The 22,515-nt window shown below is 36.8% G+C and overlaps 1 protein-coding gene across 1 annotated transcript in view; it reads left to right on the top strand.

The window, feature by feature from the left end:
• Positions 1–7,096: 7,096 nt before the first annotated feature.
• LOC149280155 (E3 ubiquitin-protein ligase MID1-like) overlaps positions 7,097–22,515 on the top strand; it is a 51,681-nt gene continuing 36,262 nt past the window's right edge. The window contains exon 1 of the mRNA XM_089500777.1: positions 7,097–7,759. Within this exon, the coding sequence (XP_089356903.1) occupies positions 7,097–7,759 (663 nt within the window). The remainder of the gene's footprint in view (positions 7,760–22,515) is intronic.

The raw sequence follows: 22,515 nt of genomic DNA, 5'->3' as shown, positions 1-22,515 counted from the left end.
GGCTAATACAACTATTCTTCTTCGTTGCTGCTTGGTTGCCCAACCCATTGCATAGTTTTTTTCCAATTTAACTAATAAAATTCTTGATAAAAACCTAATATATGTACTCAATAGAGAATTTGAACATTATGATTATTATATGTACTTATTTTACTTTTTTAATATATGCTACTATATAAACAGCCCAAGGCTGTGAACGATGACTAATGCATTAGAAATCCTTGTGTATTATGGCTGAAGATACAGTACCTACTTTGCAAAAATGTTGGCAGTGCCAACCATTTCTCCAAACGTGTTCCTGCTTCATGAAAGGAGCATTGTCCGGTAACATTTCAACCAGACGTTGATGCCTGATATTCAGTAACTGCGGTAGGATTTCGCTCATTGTAAAGCATTGTATGGCTCTGGCATCTTCTTTCAATGAACCTTCCTATGTTAGTGTAACTCAATAGGAGACTTGGGACTGCGGAGTAACAAGCAGTGTAAAACCCTTTTAAGTAAAAGTCTCTTAAAGGCAAAGTATTAAAAATGAATATAAAACATCATATGTCAATAACTATTGCACTGTAGTATAAATACATTTTCATTTAAGAGTTTGGCCCCTGTTGGATACGAAACCCCAATGTCAATACCATCCCAAATATCTCTCTTGATGGTCCTGATGACCATCCTTGAACATTCTCTTTCTAGAATCTCTAATTGAAACCAGAATAACTTTCATCTGACCTTTAGAAAATTGAGGGGCGTCATAGGTCTGCTACGTACTGTTTTAAGGGATGTTTAATATTATAAAAATATTCTGTTGCAACGTGATCTTATCGCCATACCAACCAATGAAATGCTTTTGCTGATTGGACAGTTCCATTGATTGCTATGGTAATGAGACTCTTTTTATAATATATAAACCCCAATATATGCCAAAGTTCCATGATTTGTCCCTGTAGAATCTACAGGTACTTTAGAAATACATGACATTAATACTAATATACTGTTAATAATACTAATAAGGGAAAGTGAAGTTTTGACAATTTTTCTTCTTCATAGACTGTATAAGAAAAGCCAGATCCAATGTTTAGTGCAAATATATACACTAAATGTACATGTTGTATTTAAATTCTGAGCGCACTGCACAGCTGTATGCTTTTTAGATCACAAATAAGCAGACGTATTCACAGCTGGATGATTTCGGGTTCTAACATAAACAGCCCTGCCATTTTATTGGTACATGTTTGTTTTATGTTTTATACGTGTGAGAAACATGGATACGTATTACGAAGAGTGTAAAGCAGTCTGCCATTCCCAGGTCAGTTTCCTGTTACAGTCATGGGAACTGGCGATTTCTCATTCAGCCCTTGGATTAATTACAGAGAAATCCCAGTTTATCCTGCTTTGCGGTATCATACCCCCACTTCGCTACGACATGAGCAGGTTATGGACCCTGTATGCACTATTTTATCGTTTACTTATTCTGTAGCGGCTGCGCTGTCGGAGAGAAAGTGAGCTTCTATCTTTAGCCAGCGTGACGGAGAAGGCAGTAAGGAGAACTTTTCATTCTTAAACTCAAGCGGAGGTAATTGGGTGGTGCTGGCTTTCCTGGTATTGTAACATACATTTTCCTGTTGTGAACCAATGTCGGTCGCTTCACATTAACTAAACTAACTTGGATAATGATTCCTGGTATCCCCGTAGCGAATACCATCTGGACCCCTTGACCTGTCAACACTTGGATGGTTCTTCGTTGGTATATTTTGTTGATTTCCCCCCCTTCTTCCTTTGCACGATGATTCAACTAAAAGAAAAGAGACGGAATCCATCGGTGGGTATTCATTCTGATAATGTACACATCAAAGTGATTTGCACCCGCGGCTCATGTAACATGTTTGTCTTGTGTATTCAAAGCATCATTGATCTAGTGCTTGGATTTAATTACAGCAGACATTGTTTTAGATTTCAAGGATAGTTTCGTGTCTATTCAGAGAGCACTTCAGAGGGTTAAAGAGGCGAATAGAACAGGTGGAAAGTTTTCTATGAATATGAAAGAAGTACAGCAGGCTTTAAATAGATCCTTGTGCCAAATGGACGTTTGTAGTGTACATGAAACGCAACATTTGAGCTTTAGGATTAATTCCTCAAGAGTCTTTGAAAACATATATATTTACAATGTTTACAATATATTGATTTGTCTGTCTAAATGAATTGTGTCATACTCCAAGTACCATATAAAGCACTGTATTTATTGTTGGCATAATAATAATTTTAATAGTGGCAAGTATAACAGAGTTTACTTTAGTTATTTTTTCACTTTTATTATTATTGGCTTTTTCTATATTTATTTATTTTTTTTTTTAAATGATCATTAGTTTAGCTCATATTACTTCTGTAATGACAATCATTTGTGGGGGTTTTTAAATAACTGAATATTTTTATTTATAAATAGTTTATTTTTTTTATGGGGTGTAGCTGTGTCTGTAATTTTTTCTTTTTTTAAATAATACACAAATTAGTTGTAAGGCAGACCTTATGACAACTTCTGGCAAATGTTAACAGGTATAAGAAATAAAGGAAAATAACTTTTATATATGCATGTATATATGTGCGTGTGTATATAAAATAAATCACACAGATAATGAACATTGTCCCCTTTGAGAAAAGGGTAGAATGTTTTTTTTTTTTGTTTGGTTTTTCTGCCCAATACAGATATAATCTGTTTCTAATTGGAAGGCAACATTACAAAAGATTAAATAGTTTACTTACAAGCAACTACTTTAAGTAAATTGTACGGCTTTGGGAAATTAGATATACCGGATTTCTAAAATAAATGTCTAATTCAGGAAAAAGCATGGTACTATGTGACAATGGTGACCAGGGATTGCATCATTCATGGTGCCTAGGGTTTCACCTGCAGGAGTCACAAACCGACCGATTAGTGTGTCCAGCAACCGGCTCCATAAAGTGCTTGCTTTTCACTGACATTTGCTGTCGGAAAGCGGGCTTAGTGTGGTCACGTCATGGAATGTCACATGAAGCTGGGGTAGTAGCACAGAAGCTCTTGGTCCTTGGATTTTGTGGCTGGCTTCTGAATTTGTCGAGCCCTGACCTAAGTTGAATCTCTCTTTGTAACAACACGAATACAGTCCAATTAATGGTGTGTTTTATTTACCAATTTCTTCTTGAATAGATTTTTAATGTTGTGTGTTGCCTCGTTATTTGTTAGACACAAAAGAAACTGCCCCTTTTAATGGGGCTTAGGTGGTACGGGGCTTTTGTTAGCAAAATCTTTCTTTGTTAGTCATAAGTTCGTCTGTTTTCAGTTTTACCCTCCGAGTGACTGCTGGGGTGTGAAGCACACAGAAATAAAACAAGGGAGGACAATTAGCAAGTCGGGCCAAGCAAAATACTAGATAATGAGACCAGTAGTGCAGATTCTAGACCCATTCTTCTTTCTTATCAAGCAGACAGGCTGTTTCTCTAAAGATTTTAATGGTAACCAAGAATTGTTTTTGGCGTCCATTCCTTTAAATATATTTCATGTTGGGAAATAAATGATGCTTAATTAAGATTAAAATGTGTCTTGTGTAGTTTCCCATGAAATTTGTGTTTACAGTTATCATTTATTTATGAAGGCCAAAGATATTTTCACTTTATATTGATGTCTCTATAAAAATTGCAACAAAAAAACCCCCTCTGCTTTACCGACTCTATTCCAAGATATTATTATTCTTTTATTTTAATAGGGATAATAATTTACACAGAACTTCTTACAGTACATTCAAGGGTAATGACGAAACTAGAATAGACAGACTAAGACAAACTGATACATTAGGTAAAAAGGCCCTGGTCCCAAATTTACAATCTAGAGATTAAACTTCCGCTTTGTATAAAAGAAACCGAGTTTGATGACAATATAATATATAATATTACCAAAACAATATAGTTTGCCGTCATGAAAACAAAGTAAAACAAATACAGGTTTATAAGTATACCATGAAACTCTCTGGCTCTGACCCAGAAGCACCCGGTATCACAGCTGATTCCCCAGGTCTAGATCTTTGTATGTGTTTGGCGTAGAGGTTGGGTTCTTCCCACTCCTCATCAAGTAATGTCAACTACAAGTGTCCCAGCCCTCTGAGAGAAAGCTGCATCCTCAGCATTGAGATGAGATAGAAGTCAAGCACAGATTATACCTGTGTATAAATTCTTCTTCCCTCTAACCTCCTACTTTCTGTTGGCACCAAGGTTTAATGACCAAATGGTCATTGATTTAATGGCCAGTGGGCACCATAGACATCTTGAATGTATCACTATACAGGACACATAGAACTTAGATGTTGTGCTTCAAAACTACCCTAAAATATGTAACTAAATTCACTAAATCAAATAGGGTTTTTTTTAGTTAATTTATGTGGTTGTTCTTAAAATATAATACAGCATAAGATTACAAAGAAAGAAGCAACATTTTAGAGAGAGGTCACAATCCTCTACTGATTTCTCTTTCTTTTTGTTGCATTAGTATAAAGAAATGCCTTCTGGAGATCAAATAAGATATTTTTAGCTCTGCAGTTTCTGTGGGATTAATCCTTTTTTTTTCTGTTTAAATGCTACATATTTGATCCCCCAGGGAAGCAACATGGATGTCATCCAACCTTAACTTCCATGGACTTTTGGCAAACCATAATATCATCAGTGTATAGCACCGTTATATTATTAAATATATTATTTTAGATTTTGTTCATGATGGATGATGTCTTCAGGCATTTGAAAATATTTTATTTAAATATATTGTTAATAAGTAATAGGCTAAATTCTAAACTAGTTGTCATGGGTCTGTAATATTCTATATTTAATAGTCCTTTAAGATGGATGGACTAGTTAAGATAGGCTTCACAAATCAAGCAGTGCTTTAGGTGTCTAATTATTGAAACTGACTGTCAGACGGTGACCAGAATGTAGACCAAGTGTAAAGTCATTGACAAGTTACCTGCTGAGATAGAATTAAGTGCTGTTTTCTTAATAACCGAGAGGGAAATAAATTGGTTCACTTATTATTGTCATGGTCTACAATGGTGTCTAAGTATAGAAACCTTCTCTCAAATTAGCACCCAAAGCGAGCAAATGACATGTAAGGGACTTTCTGTATCACCTATGTACACAATCTCTACTGGACAGTTGATATAATGAAAAGAGCTGGGATATAAGGGCCTCAGATTGAAATACTTCATAGAACCTTGAATTATTGCAAATTAAACATATATAGACTTTCCTGCTGTAATTTATTATTATGGAGCTTCAGAAACAGACCATCAGTTCCGAGTATCCTTGCCTGAAAAAACTAGCGTTCATTATAAAGTACTGCTGAAGACCAAATAGATGTATACAGTCCAAAGAGATCGGCGCAATCACATCAAACGGGATGCAGACTCTGCAAACAATAGTTTTCAGTACGGCTACTTAAAAACACCTTTCCAAGATAACATTAGATATGTAGTCGCATTATATGGGCATATTTTATTCTGAGCCCACCACTATGCCAAAGTACTCCAATATAGGTGAATCGCTTTTGCTTCCCTTTTAGATTTGTACGTATGTATATATCTATTATGTATGCGTGTGTATGTATATAATATATACAACATAACCGACTTACAATTGCACATTGCACATGAACTACTTGCTACTCTAGATTTAATAGATTTAACACTATATAAATTTCTTTAATTTGCATGTCCCTTTACATTGTGGATTTCCTGTTGCACCAGGATAAATCATCTAAAATTGTTCTAATGACTTATTTCTACTCTTCTTGGTAAATCCTTAGCCAAACTTATGTCAACTGATTACACAGTAAATATGTTGGGATTTACAGCAGAACATTATTTGTTCAATTTTGTGTTCCCTGAAGGTTTGCATCGGCATTGAAAATTGGTTTTTTTTATATTTTATTTTTTTTAAAGTTCCCATCACTACACATACTGCTCTAATTGAATTGCAGTGAAGTCACTGCTTGGATGAGATTTCTTTCCCAAGCCACAGCTAATGAGAGGGAACATTAATGAACTATAGTTTAGAAGGTTCTTGCATTCTTTTTTTTTTTTCTTGCTCATTGAGGTGCAGAGAAGACAAGAGTTATACAAATTGAATAAAGTTTACAGTGCGTAATGTTGCAGCTGTGCTGTCTGTATCTGTCCTTGCCTGTGACTAACAAAGCCCGTGAATATGGCACTCGAAGGGGAACATCCCAACGAGTGAAGCATAGCGCTTGCTTCTGCTCCACTTGCTTGTCTGCTCAAGGTACAGATGAGCCCATGATGAGGCAGGGAGAGCTGCGCGGGTCGACTCCACAAAGCAATTCCACACTCGTAAATAGAAAAAAATAGAGGAGAAGGACGCTTGGCTCCTGTTATTCTCTGGTGAGGGTTGAGAAAACCTTTTTGTAGCATAAGGGACCCTATTTTTTTTATTTATAGTATTCTTGGATTGAAAGCTATCTGGGTGCTCTTGAGTAACCCTCCCTTGTGATTTTCGTGACATGATGAGATTGTTATAGGAGAAGGATCACTTGTCTACTAATGATCACTCTTTGTATTCCAGAGGGGTGAGTACTTTTATTGAATTTTAACAACTCTCTATTGGCATTCATGGAGTTAAGAATGCCAGAGGAACCTTAGCATTTGTACATTTGTATGTACAAGCGTGTTATACATACTTCGTTTTCTTTGCTATATGTATTTTGTGACTATTCTACTACTGCTGAAATTGAACCAAATATCATCTGAATAAAAATAGGACAAGCGGGACCTAATTGCGATTTCAGTCCCCTGGGAGCTCTGTTCTTTTCCAGATTAGCCTTGCACAAATGACTTTGTAAGAACCATACAATAACCAATTAAATTCTTCAAGGATATATGCACGCCGCCATTTCATGTGTTTTTCTTCAGCATGAAAAGTTCATGTTAAAGTCCTGCAAACAAGAAAGTTGACAACCCCCCATGGTTGACCCTGCTTGCTCTCTTGTCTAATCATATTTTATATCGTGTTTCCAGATAGCTGATCAGCTTCCCTGGATTTCGCTGACGACACAGGAAAGCTTTGCCTGAAGATGGAAACACTGGAGTCGGAACTGACCTGCCCTATCTGTCTGGAGTTGTTTGAAGACCCACTGCTACTACCTTGTGCTCACAGCCTCTGTTTCAACTGCGCGCATCGCATCCTAGTCTCCCACTGTGCCAACAACGAATCCGTAGAATCTATTAACGCCTTCCAGTGCCCCACCTGCCGTTATGTCATCACACTCAGCAAGCGTGGCTTAGAAGGACTCAAGCGGAACGTGACTTTGCAGAACATCATCGACAGATTTCAGAAAGCATCCGTGAGCGTGCCCAATTCCCCGAGTGAAAAGCGGAGAGAGAGGGCTTACGACACCAATAACAGCATGACATCCAGCGAGAAAGTCCCTTGCCAGTTCTGTGACCAGGACCAGGCACGGGAGGCCGTAAAAACCTGTGTCACCTGCGAAGTGTCCTATTGTGATGACTGTTTGAAGGCAACGCACCCAAACAAGAAACCATTTACTGGTCATCGTTTAATTGAGCCCATCCCAGACTCGCACATTCGAGGGTTAATGTGTCTGGAGCATGAGGATGAGAAAGTGAACATGTATTGTGTGACAGATGACCAACTAATATGTGCCTTGTGTAAATTGGTTGGACGACACCGAGATCATCAGGTGGCAGCCCTTGCAGACAGATACGACAAACTGAAGGTAAGATAACATCACGGTACTCATAGTGTTCTTAATGTAAAATGTTCATAATGTGCGGGATCTACTTTGCTGTCTCTTAATTCACACACCTCAATTTTTTGCCATAGCTCATGCGCTCTCTCCAGGTCCCCCACTTGCCTGGCTTTTTTTATTTTCTTCTTCTTCTTCTTCTTCTTCTTCTTCTTCTTCAAAGATTGAGATTCTTTCCTCAAATTATTTAGGATTATGTTTTACAAAAACAGTGTCAAATGATAACCTTCCTACTCTACAAGCCCATGTTTCTCTCTGTTCAGCTTTCCTTAAGAGTCACAATATATGCAGTGAATTAATTTCTCGAAGTATGACTGTTCAGGGTAAACCCGTCCTTTGAATTAGCTTTCTGTCATGACAGCAGTGCTCCTTTATGATAAAGCATCTTCACAAAAAACCATCAAAACTTTCACTTTGCAAATATGAAATAGCTTGTATAGACCATTAGACTTGCACCCTTTTCCGGTTTCTATGGTCAAATAACTCAATTACAATTATGACACTTGAGATTATGTGATTGGTTCAAGGTTCCATTGATGGTTTTTGCACAAAAATGTGTGTTTTCAGGTATCTCTATTTCTATATCAGTCCAGGGATTAGAAATATCGTAACCATTTATTTTCTGTGGGAGTTAGTAGCTTTGCCTGTCCGTCATGACCAGTGGTATTCCAACTGCAGAACTTCGGCAAGTTGATAAATCCGTAATAAGTGGTTACCCTGTGGAGGTGCCCCATAGTGTTGGGTCATGTGTGCAGAATACAAAAATTAAATCGGAAGCAATGGTATTTCCTGTTATGCTGAACTTCATTTACTGTGTCACTTCTTATAGATATACCAACCGGATTCCACTAACAAGTACCAGACCCATCTGGTACTTGGTAAGGAACATCAAACAAGTCTTTTTGTTAGGGTGTAGGCACAGCGGTACTTTACTGTTTATTTAAATAATAATGATATATAGACATATATATATATATATATATATATAATGTATTCTTAATCTGTGTATAAAAATGTAATTATATCAAGGATTATGTACACAGATAAAAAACATATATATTCTTAATATAACATAAATGTCTGTTTAGCCATACATGTGTAGAATTTAACCTTTTGGGGATATTTTGATTTCTATTTACTCATGGCCTTACTAATATAAATGTCATCTTTTGGATGAATTTTTCTATCCTTAAAATACATATTTTTTCCCTCTTACTATTCTTCTACATCGAATTGCAATCTTTAGTCCCCCTGGGTTGCTGTCAAAAGAAATTCCTTTATTCCGTTTTTTTATTTAATCTGTCTGGTCTTCTATTTTTTAGGGTGTCAGACTCTCTTAATTACCTACACTCTATCAAAGTAACACTGGTAATTATTTTAATTATAGGCTATACTTCAGTACACAGGGAGCAAATGAGTCCTATATATTCTTTATGTGCAGGAGAAAAGCTTTTCATGTTGAAAAATGTGTTAACTGATCATAACAAGAGGGGAAAATAAAATGAAAAAGTACAAATAATCTACTGTCTAATCCGGCAAAGGCTATTTATACATTTATAATCTAATGTTAACAACAAATGTCTCTAAATTCTAAAAACTGATTTATTAACATTGGCATCTGTAGGCAGGGGCAAGTGGAGACACCCCAAGGGCAATTTGGCATCGTGGGATAGCCGAGGGAAGCAAAGGGAATTATGCGGTATCAAAAAAGCAATAAAAAGTGGGGGCCGATATAATATCAGCTTTGTTTTTACATTGTGTGACCCATAGGAACCTAGCTTATTATATGCTATGGGTACGTAGCAATTCTTACATCGATGATCTTTTTGGACATTTTTACAATAAAAACTTCAACATCCTGTAATAACCAGAATGATTTGGATTACTCAATACATGTTGCCCTAAATAGCAAAAAATGCCACGACTCTCCGCCACCCTTTCATGAGATCCTCTAGATTATAAAGTTGCGAGCAGGGCCCTCTTCGCCTAATGTCTTAGTCTGTCAGTTCTATTTCCGTCATACCCTTTGAATTTATGTACTGTAAGAAGCATTTTGTTGAATGTTAGTTCTTAAAAATGAAAGATAATAATGAGAACTTTAATAACCAGTAAAAGCCTGGGCACCTATTGCTCCAGCAAAGCATGGTATCCGTTTTCATTATATTAATCCGCATAAAATATCTATATATCCCAATGCTCTCTTCCAGGGCCTTTGGGGGGGGGGGGGGGGGGGAAATGTCTCTGAAAAGTTTTTTCATCTTTTAACTGCATAATCCAATAAGAAATGCGAATTACGAAATGCGAAATTATACTAAAGCTCTTTGCCATTAACTGTGATTTGCATAAACCAAGTTTGGTCAGTTGTGGTGCATTCAACCATCAAAGATTTAAATAAATGCTCAAAAGAGATATATTGTTACAATGTCCTTCTAATAGGTTCAGATACACTAATATGGGGCTATAAAGGAAATTTTTTGTGTGTTTATTGTGTGGACTATAAAACCAACACAAAAGTCATGGGGAAATGATGGCCAGATGATTCTGAGCCGTGTCCTTTTGTACCTTCCGTGGTCATTAACTAGAGCTTGAATTATTATTATTTATTGATCTATATAGCACCATCATATTCCACAGTGCTGTACAATGTGGCATCTTTCAACTTGCCTTTAATTGTAAATGTGCAAGGCCCTGCAAAATACACCTGGTTTCATCCATCATACAGGGTCATCTCAGCCCTTGAACCTAAAGCTATTTTTTTTTTTTTTTTGTGCAATTCCAAATGCAGCCACCAGGGTGTGTAGAGTGGCAAGCACTTTCAGAAGCATTTGCATCCTGACTGCACCCTTTCCATGCTTTCTCTACAGATTTTCTGTGCAATCAGTTTCTTTCTAAATGTGTTTTCGAAAGGGGCAACAAGTGCACAGTTGTTCCCCAAATATATTTTGTTGCTTAAAATCAGGAACTTGCACTTTAATGCTTATAGAGAAGAAATGTTTATTTTTGTATGCACTTTACAGATAAATTTCATATCTGCATCTGATTCCTAAATTTAATTTCGGAAATAATTTTGCTCTATGTGATTTTTATTTCGTATTAACTTCACTCTATCATGTATGTCATATTACTGTGTAACAATTATTTGAACTATAAAATATTTTAAATTTTACTTATTTTTAAATCACGTAGAATAAACTATGCACATATTTTTGACCCAGACACCACCTCTCTACATGTCTAAATTCCACATTTCAGTCTTGGACAGACAGCTGGGTGCCTTGTGCCCCAGGGAACAGCTATATTTCTGTGAAACTGAATTGACTTTACATGTGTGGCTTAATCGTGCGCTACTTCCGCTCCCTGGCAGGCTTGTCGAGTGGATATTCATGTAAGTTCTCACTGGGTATTTGTCAGATGGATGGCACAGATGCCCAGAGAGGTGGAAGACATACAGCTTTAACTTGAAGCAGGAGAAAAACAAACAAAGGCTACTTCCCAAAGGACACGCTTTAAAAAAAAAATAAAAAAATAAAAATAAAAAAATTCTAGTTCGCATTTGTTTGTCCTGGCCTATACTAAATATGTTATCAATATGCTTTTCATGTGTTTATTTCATATTTCAACTTAACCAGTTATTATAAAGTAATGAGAACATACAAGTATGTGCTTTTGTATTTAATGAGACATTTGCGATGTTTAGTGTGTGTATGTCTCATGTGCAATAGGAAAATCTAGGTACTTGATTTATTGTCTGACTTATATTCTGATCGTGGGGAAGCTGACATTTCACAAAAAAATAAAATCTTGGATCTTTCTGCTTCAGGTGGTGTATAAAATTACTTGCCCCAAGCAGGTGGCCCACAGGTCACTCTTCCATTTTACTCCACTGGGTCATTACTAACTGTTATTTTTTTTTTATTATTCCTAATTAATATATATATATATATATATATATATATATATATATATATATCTATAACAAGTAGAATATTGTTGGAAAGTCACAGATACCCATGTTAAGAGTCATGTTATTGCTACGTGGACATAATCTCAAAATTTAGGACACTTTCGATAATAGACTTTACACGACTTTTGAGTGACGCAAGCCAACTGAAGCACTGGGACGAGTGAATCTTAAAATATATAAAACTCCAGTAATCCCTAAAACGGGGTGACTTTCCGTATGCCACAAATTTAACAATTTTGATGAAATGTTTGCTTTACGTCACTTGGCGCTGTCAGTTTAATGCGCAGAAAATATTTTTCATGACTAGTAAAAATAACCGCTTAGGTGTGCGGTCAATGGAGTTTGTACCAAGTAATTACAATAAAGAATATATCTATGTAAGAAATAAGCGGTAAATCCTAATGGTGGTGAGCAGTGATTGTCACTTCCTGTTCCAGAGACTTGCATAATCACTGCTCTCTATTAAGTTATTATTTGTCTTTTACTAAAACTGAGCAAATTCAAGAAGGTGAACATATTTTCTTATGCTTGTTTTGTTTTGAGATCCTTTGGTCATATTGTACCTAAAAGCAATTTATTAGTAGCTCTAGAACATTGATTTAATAAAGCTAAAAGTGGGGCCAGCTGCACTTTAATGTGCTGTTCAAATACTCTGTAAAATGTAACATTTATGCAACTACATTCGGTATTAAAATTATAATTAATTGTACCGCGGAATGCACAGATTTGGAGAAGAAATAATCATGTGCAACATTTGCCTCATTTATAATGTTTGCTGGGAACACTTTATTGTCCTGAAACACAAAAGCAGGCACTAGATAGGCTATTGCCATAGAAACAGAAAAGTTGTTTTTATAAAAACTTAATGCCAAGTATGCTTGCTAGAGAGTGTAATTAGTGTGGGACAGCACCTTTTAAATTTGAGATTTTTAGATAATCGCTTGTTTTGGTTTTTTTAACCACGCAAAGGATTCATTTCCTCTAGGATGTCAGGAATAATCTTCCATTGACATTCCAACGCTTCTGGATGTCTTGTCTGTGGGTAAGGCACAGGATTTCCTTGGGAAGAGTAAGGGGAATGATTATTGTATTTTCACAGAATGATTATACAGTTTGTTTCGAAAGTATAAGCAATTTTTCAACGTCCAATTTTGGAGGTTTTTTAAATTCTATTATTTATTATAATTATTTCAGGATATTTTTTGCCTAAATGCCAAAATTTTACTTGGTTCTAAACCAAACAAAATGTTGTAAATAAGGAGCAAAAGGTCATCTCTTGAGAATTGAGGAAACATGTTTTTTTACAGTAAGACATATGAAGATATAGAATTTACTGCCTAGACACTGCGTGCTGTCACATTCAATAGGTATCAACAAGCAAAGGATGCATGACTTCTAGCAAACGGCATACCCATGATTAGAAAACCCAGGTACACGGTTTAATCCAGGGAGACGTTTGCATCTCATAGTGGAAAAAACGAATGTGTTGCCTTTCTCCATCAATGTTATGTTTTTTTGATCTTGGTTTGCCCTGATTTTTTCTGGATAAACACGAGAATTCACGGAAGTATGAACACATATAGTAGTAACACATATATTGTCTTACAATTATTTACAAGAAAACATACATACAAAAAGGTATGAGACTAGAGCTGTGAGGCATCCACCCATCTTGGACATACAATTCTGTCTTTTATGGGCTTCGTTGAGGATGTGTGGTTGGTATGGCATAGTAAGCAAGAAGGCCCACATCTGGACAGATCTTTAGTCTTGGGGAGTCCTCAAGACATTTTTAAGGGGAGAAAACATCTTCAAAAAAGTTATGAGGCAAGCTCAGCTGAGAACAGACAACCCATAAATAACCTGCCCTTCCTGCTTACATTCTTGGCTGAGCTAGTCTTACACCATTTCTGTTTGTGCTTAGAAAAAAAAAAATCAAATTTTATATTCTGATACAGTCTGGTACCTGAAACCAGATTATTACCTAACATTGTAATAGTCTTCCCACTCCTGTGATGGAGGAGAACAAATAATTCCCAGTGGATGGAGGCCGTTGGCATACCTGGGAACATCGCAAGACAGGCTACATAGAGCTCTCCATCTTCTTGTGAGTGGAGGGTGGGCATGACTTAATACTCTTGCCTGCTTAGAGAAGGGGCGCTGGGTCAAACCTGAAGAGTTCCCTGGTATGGTTATCAGAATGAATTCTGTTATGCCAATGTTTGACTTCTATGTACGGGCAAACATAATTTGCCAATGGATGACTAGCAGCGTGTAGAATTGATAGATGAAGCCCAGTTCAATGTCAGGCTAACCTAATCTTGATTTATGGGACTATCATCCTTTCCTGTCTTTATATAGTGAGTTGGGAGTTTCACATTGTCGTGTATCAGAATGCGCATGTGAGCTGAATCCACAGCTTATGAAGTACCAGCTGCCAATCTAAAAATATATAATAAATACAACCAATTAAGCCTGTACTCACAGGTCACTTAAATCCAATGTCAGCTTTGTTGATAAACTATCTTTTAAAAGAACACTTGACATCTCTTAGATGTCTTTGCGGACGCAGCTGATAGCGTACCAGCCCTGTAATCGCCACTATATACTCGCATATTTTGAAAAGGCCATGTCGCTTGATCTGCACCTGTTAATCATAGAGATGCTATTTGATCTGACAAATACAAATTAGTTATAGGCATAGCTCTCCAATGATGATCACTGAACATGAATTATAAAAGAGGCTTTTTTGGCCTGCAGCAGGAATATGTGACTGCGTACACATTGCAGCAGCAGAACGAGGTCTTGAGATTGCCTGCCAGATGATAAGATACTGGCTCGCTTAAGGTCCCTGGTGGATTATGCTTTCCATCAGAACTTCCAGAACTGTTTTTACAATTATTATCCCATAGAATGTTGGTTTTAATTTATTAATTTCCTTGGTATTATTATCATGATGAGGTTTATCTTGCGGCTACAGATTTTTTGAGCTTTTTATTTTTTTTTTCCTGGTATTTTGTCCTCCATCTTAATGTTATTTCTGTGCCAAAACATCATTGGATAGACAAAATGTAACAAAAGATGGGTTATTAATAAAATGATATGTTTACACTTTTGTATATCTTATCTCACATTGATTTCTAAATTTTATTCCAAAAGCATTTTATTGTAGTGTTTGCTTTTTTTCTGTCTTTACACCTACATAGTTTTCATTAAAGTATACTTGCTAAGTAGAAAAAAAAGAGATGCATCAACCAATAGAGCATAGCATCTGTATGTTCTAGAAGCATCTTCTAAAAGTAGCCACCAATGGTAATTATGTAAATTTGGAACTTAACCAATATTTATTTATTTTTTGTTGTTTTTTTAAGAACACACCCAATAACATCCTTTAACCCCTTCAATCCCAGGAGTTTTTGGTACCTCAAAGCCCGGAGCAATTTTGCCATTTTTGCCAGCAAAAATTCTCTTTTCCTGTGAATAGTGTACCCATGTAAACAATATATTTTTTCAAGGAGAGATAGAGCTTTTTTTTATACCATAGTTGGATGATTAGCTGAAAATTTAGAATGAGAAATTTAGTAAAAACTATCGAAAATTAGAAAAAAAACTAATGGGCGTTTTTGGGACGTCCTGGTACATCCATAGGGGATTGAAGGGGTTAAAATGTAAATATACACTACCATTCAAAAGTGTGGGGAAACTCAGCTTCACTTCATAGAACACAGGGACATTCCTAGCTGTGGTAACATAATTTCAAAATGGTTTTCTATTTCTGATGATCAATTAGCATTTTAAATTTTGAATTAGCGAACATGACGTGTCATTGGAACACAGGAGTAATGGTTGCTGATAAAGGGCCTATGAAGATATCCCATTAAAAATCGGCTATTTTCAGCTACAATAGTCATTTACAACATTAACAACGTCTACACTGTATTTCTGATTAGGACTGCATTAACTAATCAATAACAATGATTTTCCTTATCAATTATTAACAATTTTCATTATCGATTAGTTGAATGATCTAGGGCTGCAACTAACGATTATTTTAATAATCGATTAGTTGGCCGATTATTTTTTAGATTAATCGGATAAAAAAAATGTAAAAAATTTTCAATTTAAAATAATGTAATAAAAAACGTACAATTTACACTTTCATCTCTTTATCACAATGGCCTCTCTCTATTCACCTTCTTATTTTACTGACATAATAATAAAAGCTACAAGAACCCAAACACAGTGTTTCTCAAACTAGGTTTTAATACAAAGTTATTAGTAAATATTAATTCATATGTTAACTATTTTTCATATTTAATAAAAACTATGAGAAAAATGCCTTGTTTAAATTTTTTTTTATTTACCAAACTGCCCCCGGTTATGCACATCTGACCCCCAGCTTGCCACTCTGCCCCCATATATGCCTTATACCTCTTATATGCCAGTGATATGCAACTGAGCCCCCTGATATACCTTTTACCCCCAGATATGTTTTATGCCCCCCTGATATGCCTTATACCCCCTATATGCCCTGAAATTCATAATACCCCCCCATACACCACTATAACTCACCCATACACCACTCTGGCTCCTCCCCCTCCCATACACCACTCTGGCTCCTCCCCCTCCCATACACCACTCTGGCTCCTCCCCCTCCCATACTCCACTCTGGCTCCTCCCCCTCCCATACATCACTTTGGCTCCTCCCCCCTCCCATACATCACTTTGCCTCCTCCCCCCTCCCATACATCACTTTGCCTCCTCCCCCCTCCCATACTCCACTCTGCCTCCTCCCCCCTCCCATACTTCACTCTGCCTCCAGCCACGGAGGTTCACAAGACACCAGGGAGTCGGGTAGAGAGGCAGAGTGCCGTATGGGAGGGGGAGGAGCCAGAGTGGTGTATGGGAGGGTGACTCCCATACACCCCTCTGACTCCTCCCCCCTCCCATACACCGCTCTGCCTCTCTACCCGGCTCCGTTACTGACAGGAACTTTCACTGAAGCTTCATAGAAGCCTCAGCTTAAGTGAAGGTGAGTAACGGAGGCTGTCTGTGCGATGCAGACCCCCACCGGCTGACAGAGGATGATTCTCTGTCAGCCGGTGGGGGTCTGTAACGGAGCCGGGTAGAGAGGCAGAGTGATGTATGGAAGGGGGGAGGAGTCAGAGGGGTGTATGGGAGGGGGAGAGAGACGGAAGTAAGAGACCGGCCGACAGTGAGGGGAATCCAGGTCCCCTGCAGCGTTGCGGGGGATCTGGATTCTAGTGTTATAATCGGATCTCTGTTTGAAGTCGGATTATAATTTTTCTAATCGATAAAAATCGTTTCGATTAATCGATAATGAAAATCGTTGACAACGATTTTCATTATCGATTTTATCGATTAGTTGTTTCAGCCCTAGAATGATCCCTTATGGTGGCTCTCCAAAAAAACACTGAACAACAAAGAAATGTTTTCTTTTTAGTGGACCACTTCCTCTATAGCCTCTGTTTATCTTTTGTCTTTTAAGCCCTGAAATGCTAATATTTGTTAGTCTTTTGAGAACTGCTTGATCTGATGAAGAATGTTTGTTCAGTAGTTAATATGAAAGTGGGAATTCAAATAAAAATTTTATCACTAACAAAATGAATATAATAAACTTCTGTTTTATATTTCCAAGTTATTCATGCATTTACATCTGTAACTATAATATTTACATTGTTTTGTTCACATATGCATTTAGAGAGGTAAATGCTAGTGCTTGTATTGTGTTAAAAATAAGTTACAAATTACTGCTATTACTACTAAAATAAAAATAGACACCCTGGCTTCTTATACTGCATTATGGTAAAAAAAAAAAAATGGCTCAGTCCTAATCACCTAACCAGACACTCTGACTACTAAAAGTTTAAAGAGGAAATAATTTCATAAAGAATCAGCTTAATGTAGGGTTTGGCCCGAGAAGGTCCCTCCAAAACCTCACGACTTCACAACAATGGCAGCCTCCAAGACTCCAAGCTCCCTTTATTGGAGCAAAATGAAATAAAAACTGGTTTTGTCAATGCTGGCCTAAATTACTGTAAATAGCAATGTATTTTATGCTCAAAGAGAAATATATATTTTTCCCTATGGGACTTTCGTTGTAAGGGATAATGTTTGCAATTTATCTTGACTATTTGCATTCAGATCTTGAAACTAACACAAGACCAAGGACTGATTAAGGTTTGAGTCCTTTATGTTCTTATCTATGTTTCTTTATGAGAATCCTTATAATTTTGTGGCTAGTTGTTGCTGCTTTGAGGTTGACTGCATGTATCATCATGGTGCTGTAAGGGTTACACATTGTTCTTACAATCCTTATCACACAGATGCTGATTTTAAACCACTACTTGGAGTACTGTAGAGTGATGAAGACCAGCGCTTTGCTAATCCAAAGATTTAATGCCAAGAGAAAATATCCCTTAAGTTCTTTGAATGTTTAAAGGGAATTAAAGTTCTTGTGTTCCATGTGCGTGTATTTGCAAAGTAGTCTTCAATGTTTCCTCCGTGTTCCTTGGAAACTCAACACTTAGAGAAGGTCAAGATTTATAAATCTGATCTGCCAAACCTTAAACCAACTAGACATGAATGACAAATACATGAAACATATTCTAGTTTGCGGTGCCTATTAGGGGTTTAATCTGTACACACTGAATTGTAACTGCTAGGACTAGAAATTCTATAAAACGGTGTTTCATTGCATAAACTAGGACAGCGTTTCGACTACTTCATTTGTAGTAAGCATACCTAAGAACTTCCAGGGAGCCTCCTCTGAGCTCTCCTTCTCACTGAATAGCTTTGTTCATGGAGACAGGCTACCCAAGCTGTCTTTTAATGGGTTGGAAGTAGGTAACAATGGGCAGGGAGTAGGTGGAACCTGGGTCCTGGGCTAGCTGGGCTTAACATGAAGACTCCTAGGTTGAATGCAAAAAGTTCTCGGGTATGGTACTAAGGACCTGAGAAGAGTCCCAACATTTTTCAAGAAGTGTACAACCTTTCTTCCTAAAACTGTCTGCTAGCATCCTCTAGCTAGGACCCTCTTTTCCTTTTGAATCAGTTTATTATTATTATTTGTAAATATTCTACTGACTGTTATAACAGCGCTACGGAATTTGCTGACATTATATAAATGAATGAAATGGCACTTGATTCTAGGTGGGTGTTACTATTAGGTTTAAATTTGCATTCCAGAGAATTTGTGTAATGTTTAATGGGTTCCACAGAATTGTGGCTTTGTGGCTGTGTCCCCTTAGTTAACACCCACATTTATGTTTTATACCTGGGTGTTTGCAGGTGAAACACTGCTTTCCTAATACTAGGAGTCATGGTCTCCAATGTCCGGTGTGTGTGGTTGCACCTGCTTTCCACCCAGGTTTCAGTGGTGGACCTGTTTTGTTAATTACAATTTACGCATAATGTTCTTTTTACAGTTTTTATCCCACTAGTGGAAATTAATATATGGGCATTAGTATTTTTCTTTCATTTTTCTTTATTTTTTTTTTTTTTATTTTTTTTTACTAAAATGTTGAATTATGGCAACAATGAAATATTTAACCACAAATGTCACCTGTGAGCTAACCACATCCTACAAGTAAATGCCTTTAAAGTAAGACATTTTGTCATTTCCAGATAAATCTGTCTGATTCATAACCGGAATTTGTAGCTTTAAGGCAAATTTTCTTGCATCAAAAAAGCTGTTGTAAAACAGCTTAGATCAAATATATTACAGATAATATCTCCCCGCATTGGCAAAAGCCTTTTATATGTATTTGTAGTTTTATATACAATTTACATGTGATGTGATTTCCAATTAAAACACATAATTTAAAGAACAATATGTCATTTATTGCATATTGGCCCATCTATTCACTATAACGAATTTCTCACTTTCTCACTGTGGTATGATATACAATTATCCATTCTAGAATAGCGTAAATATTTTGTGTGTTTTTAATACCGATTAGATAAGATAAACTTAATTGAGTAACATTCATTCAAACTGAATTACATATGACATACCAATGACTTATAAGTAGCTAACTCACTAATTAAGTGTCAAAGATTTCATAAAATGAATAAAGAGTATGAATGAATCGGCTCCAGACTGTGTGAGCCTCACATTTAGCGCCTTCATCCTGAAACCCCAAGATTTGAATGCAAAAACTTTCAGACCCTCCAAGGGTCAATACTTGTTGACCAGGTTTGGTAGTACAGTCTTATTTTGTACAGTCATGGAGTTACCTTGGGTATTTTAAAATAAGTGTTTTTTTAACCTGTTAAGTATGTCTATCTTAAAATCCCCTCTTGGGTAGAGTCCATCATAAAGTGTTGCTTTAACACAGCATCTCTCAAATAATTTTTAAAGTTCCATCTGGATTATTGACCTGGCATTAAGCTACTAAAATGATCAGTATCAGAATATGGATCTGGGATATTGGTTAAAAACCACAGTAGGACTTCCTTTACTTTTGATTTAAATCAAGTAAAGGAAAGGCAAAACTGTTAGAATATCTGTAGATGCCTCTGGCGTAAGGGTGTCCTCTGAAGAGTTAGTTTAATTGCATCAATGGTTCATAGTACAGGAAGCTATTTCTCTGTTGGCCTTCATTGTAATTCAGTAATGTTGTGCCAAGACGGATGAAAGATTTTGAGGATTCCTTGTGAAGAGCAAGTCATTCCACAGGTAACAGGACATCATTATTTTCACACATGAATTCCAACAAGGGCCCCTGTGTCCTCGAAACTAAAGCCCTTGAGTAAAGTTACTGAGCCAAGGTAGACGAACAGAAAGCCTTTGCTTCCCCTCCTCAATCCTCTTTCAGATTTCTGTCCTTAGGATGGCTACATTTTTACTGATCTCTTCAGTTCGTTTGTCCGACTTTAAAACAGTAAGCTTTTTCACCTAACTAGGGAATCGTAGGCTACGTTTTTACTTTGTCTACATCTCCATTGTCCTAGACTTAAACCTTTTATGCAGTGTTCGTTGTCTCTCAATTGCGTATTATTCAAAACAATAGGAAAAATGCATATCTTGGCTGATATGGTGTTTTTATGCTCGTTTGAGCTTGGCAAAAAGTAGGCTTGTTTTCCAGGACAAAAGCTTCTTGCAGAGTGAAATGCAGTCTTTCCGGTTTAATGCTTAAACTGACATTTACATAAATATTGCAGCAGCTTTTGCTAGCCTTAAATTAAGCAAGTAAGATATCCAGAGTGTAAAACACATCACCATCGTTTTTCACATTCTCTGGAAGCTTTGTGTTTGTTGGTGAGAACATGAAAAATGTCAACCCTTTGGAGTTTCAGAGGGAAGCTCAAGAAGTTAGCTGTAAAGATTTGTTAACTGGCACCGGTATGGATGAGCTATTTAATAATATATACAGTGCATCCAGTGTTCAGTTATCTCTTCTGTATGTCCTTTATTAAAATGTTTTTCAAAGGGTATGATAGTTACCTTGAATCTAAGACAAGACTAATGACTAATTAAGCAGACCAAATGGTTCCTAACTGCCTTCACATTCTAAGTAGTATGTGTTTGGAACTGGTTTAAATATTAAAAAAGAAATATAAAACATTTTAGCAATAGGTTCTCTAATATCTAGATTTTCAACGTGGATGGTCAGTTATAACTCAGAAGCTTAGGTTGGGGGTAGATTGTGTTATATGAAGATGCATATTTGTACTTTACAACAATTGTGTATATATCATTCCATAAACCAAAGTGTGGAGGGGGGGATTCTTAATATCCTTTAAACTATACTATGTCTTTGAAGGGGTCATCATTTTCAATATTTTCAAGGTTTGGTGAAGCAGATTGTGTATGCTTCGCTGATCCCTGTCTTTGACGTGTTTAATTTTATAATATCAGCTTCCTTTCTTCAGTCAGACACCAACATTTTTTAATGGTACATGGATAACTTTTTGAACCCAGCTGGGACATGTTCATGCCACTGGCACACTTGCCCGATAAACAGAAACTTTGCAAGGCCAGTGCCGTAATTTATCTCTGTTCACATCCATGTATTCATATTCACACTTTAAGGGGAAAGGTGGTCTTCCTTTGCTGCAGAAGTTACGACATGTGTATATAGTGTACAGCTAAGCAGAAAGTATGGCCAATTGAACACTCTTCTGCCTTTAAATGCCTCTAATTAAAAGTTTTGTTAAAGCAGCGGTGACTTGTGAGTGTCCCGCAGAGTTAAGCTTTCTTCTTAGAGATGCTCCCATTTCAGAAAACTGTTACCATGGATTTCCGAGTAAGCAGGACTAACAACGGTCAGCATGATTTGCAACAGGGTGCATGACAAGCAAACATTACTGCGGTTTATTTCATTCTTTGCTTTGGCTCTTTGTCATTTCAATATTACATATAACCGACCATTTAACTGACTGCAAGTAGATAAATGTTATCGTGCATCAGGACGGAACTCGTGACATCTATTGTATAATTTAAAGGAATGTGGTCATAATAAAGTAGTGTTGGTGCAATAAATCCATAGTCCACAAAGAAGGCCCATTTAGTTATACTTTTAAGTGACATATTTGCCCAAATGCAATGGATTTCTTTCTGTCTAATCTCACATGCCGGGCACTGTGGTGGACACGAGTCGAAGAAACTCTAGGAGCCGAGTGGGTTTGCTGTGGATTTGGTTGGATTTGCGTGGAGAAGCCCTGGAGCTGCCAATATAGTTACTACTATATTGTAGTTAGGATTAATACTGTATGTTAGTATGTCTGCAAATTGTAA

The sequence above is a fragment of the Sceloporus occidentalis genome, unplaced genomic scaffold (genome assembly GCF_023333645.1).
Source record: "Sceloporus occidentalis isolate IW3139 unplaced genomic scaffold, rSceOcc1.0.p SCAF_159, whole genome shotgun sequence".
Classification (NCBI taxonomy): Eukaryota; Metazoa; Chordata; class Lepidosauria; order Squamata; family Phrynosomatidae; genus Sceloporus; species Sceloporus occidentalis.
This window is presented reverse-complemented; position numbering and strand designations above follow the sequence as displayed.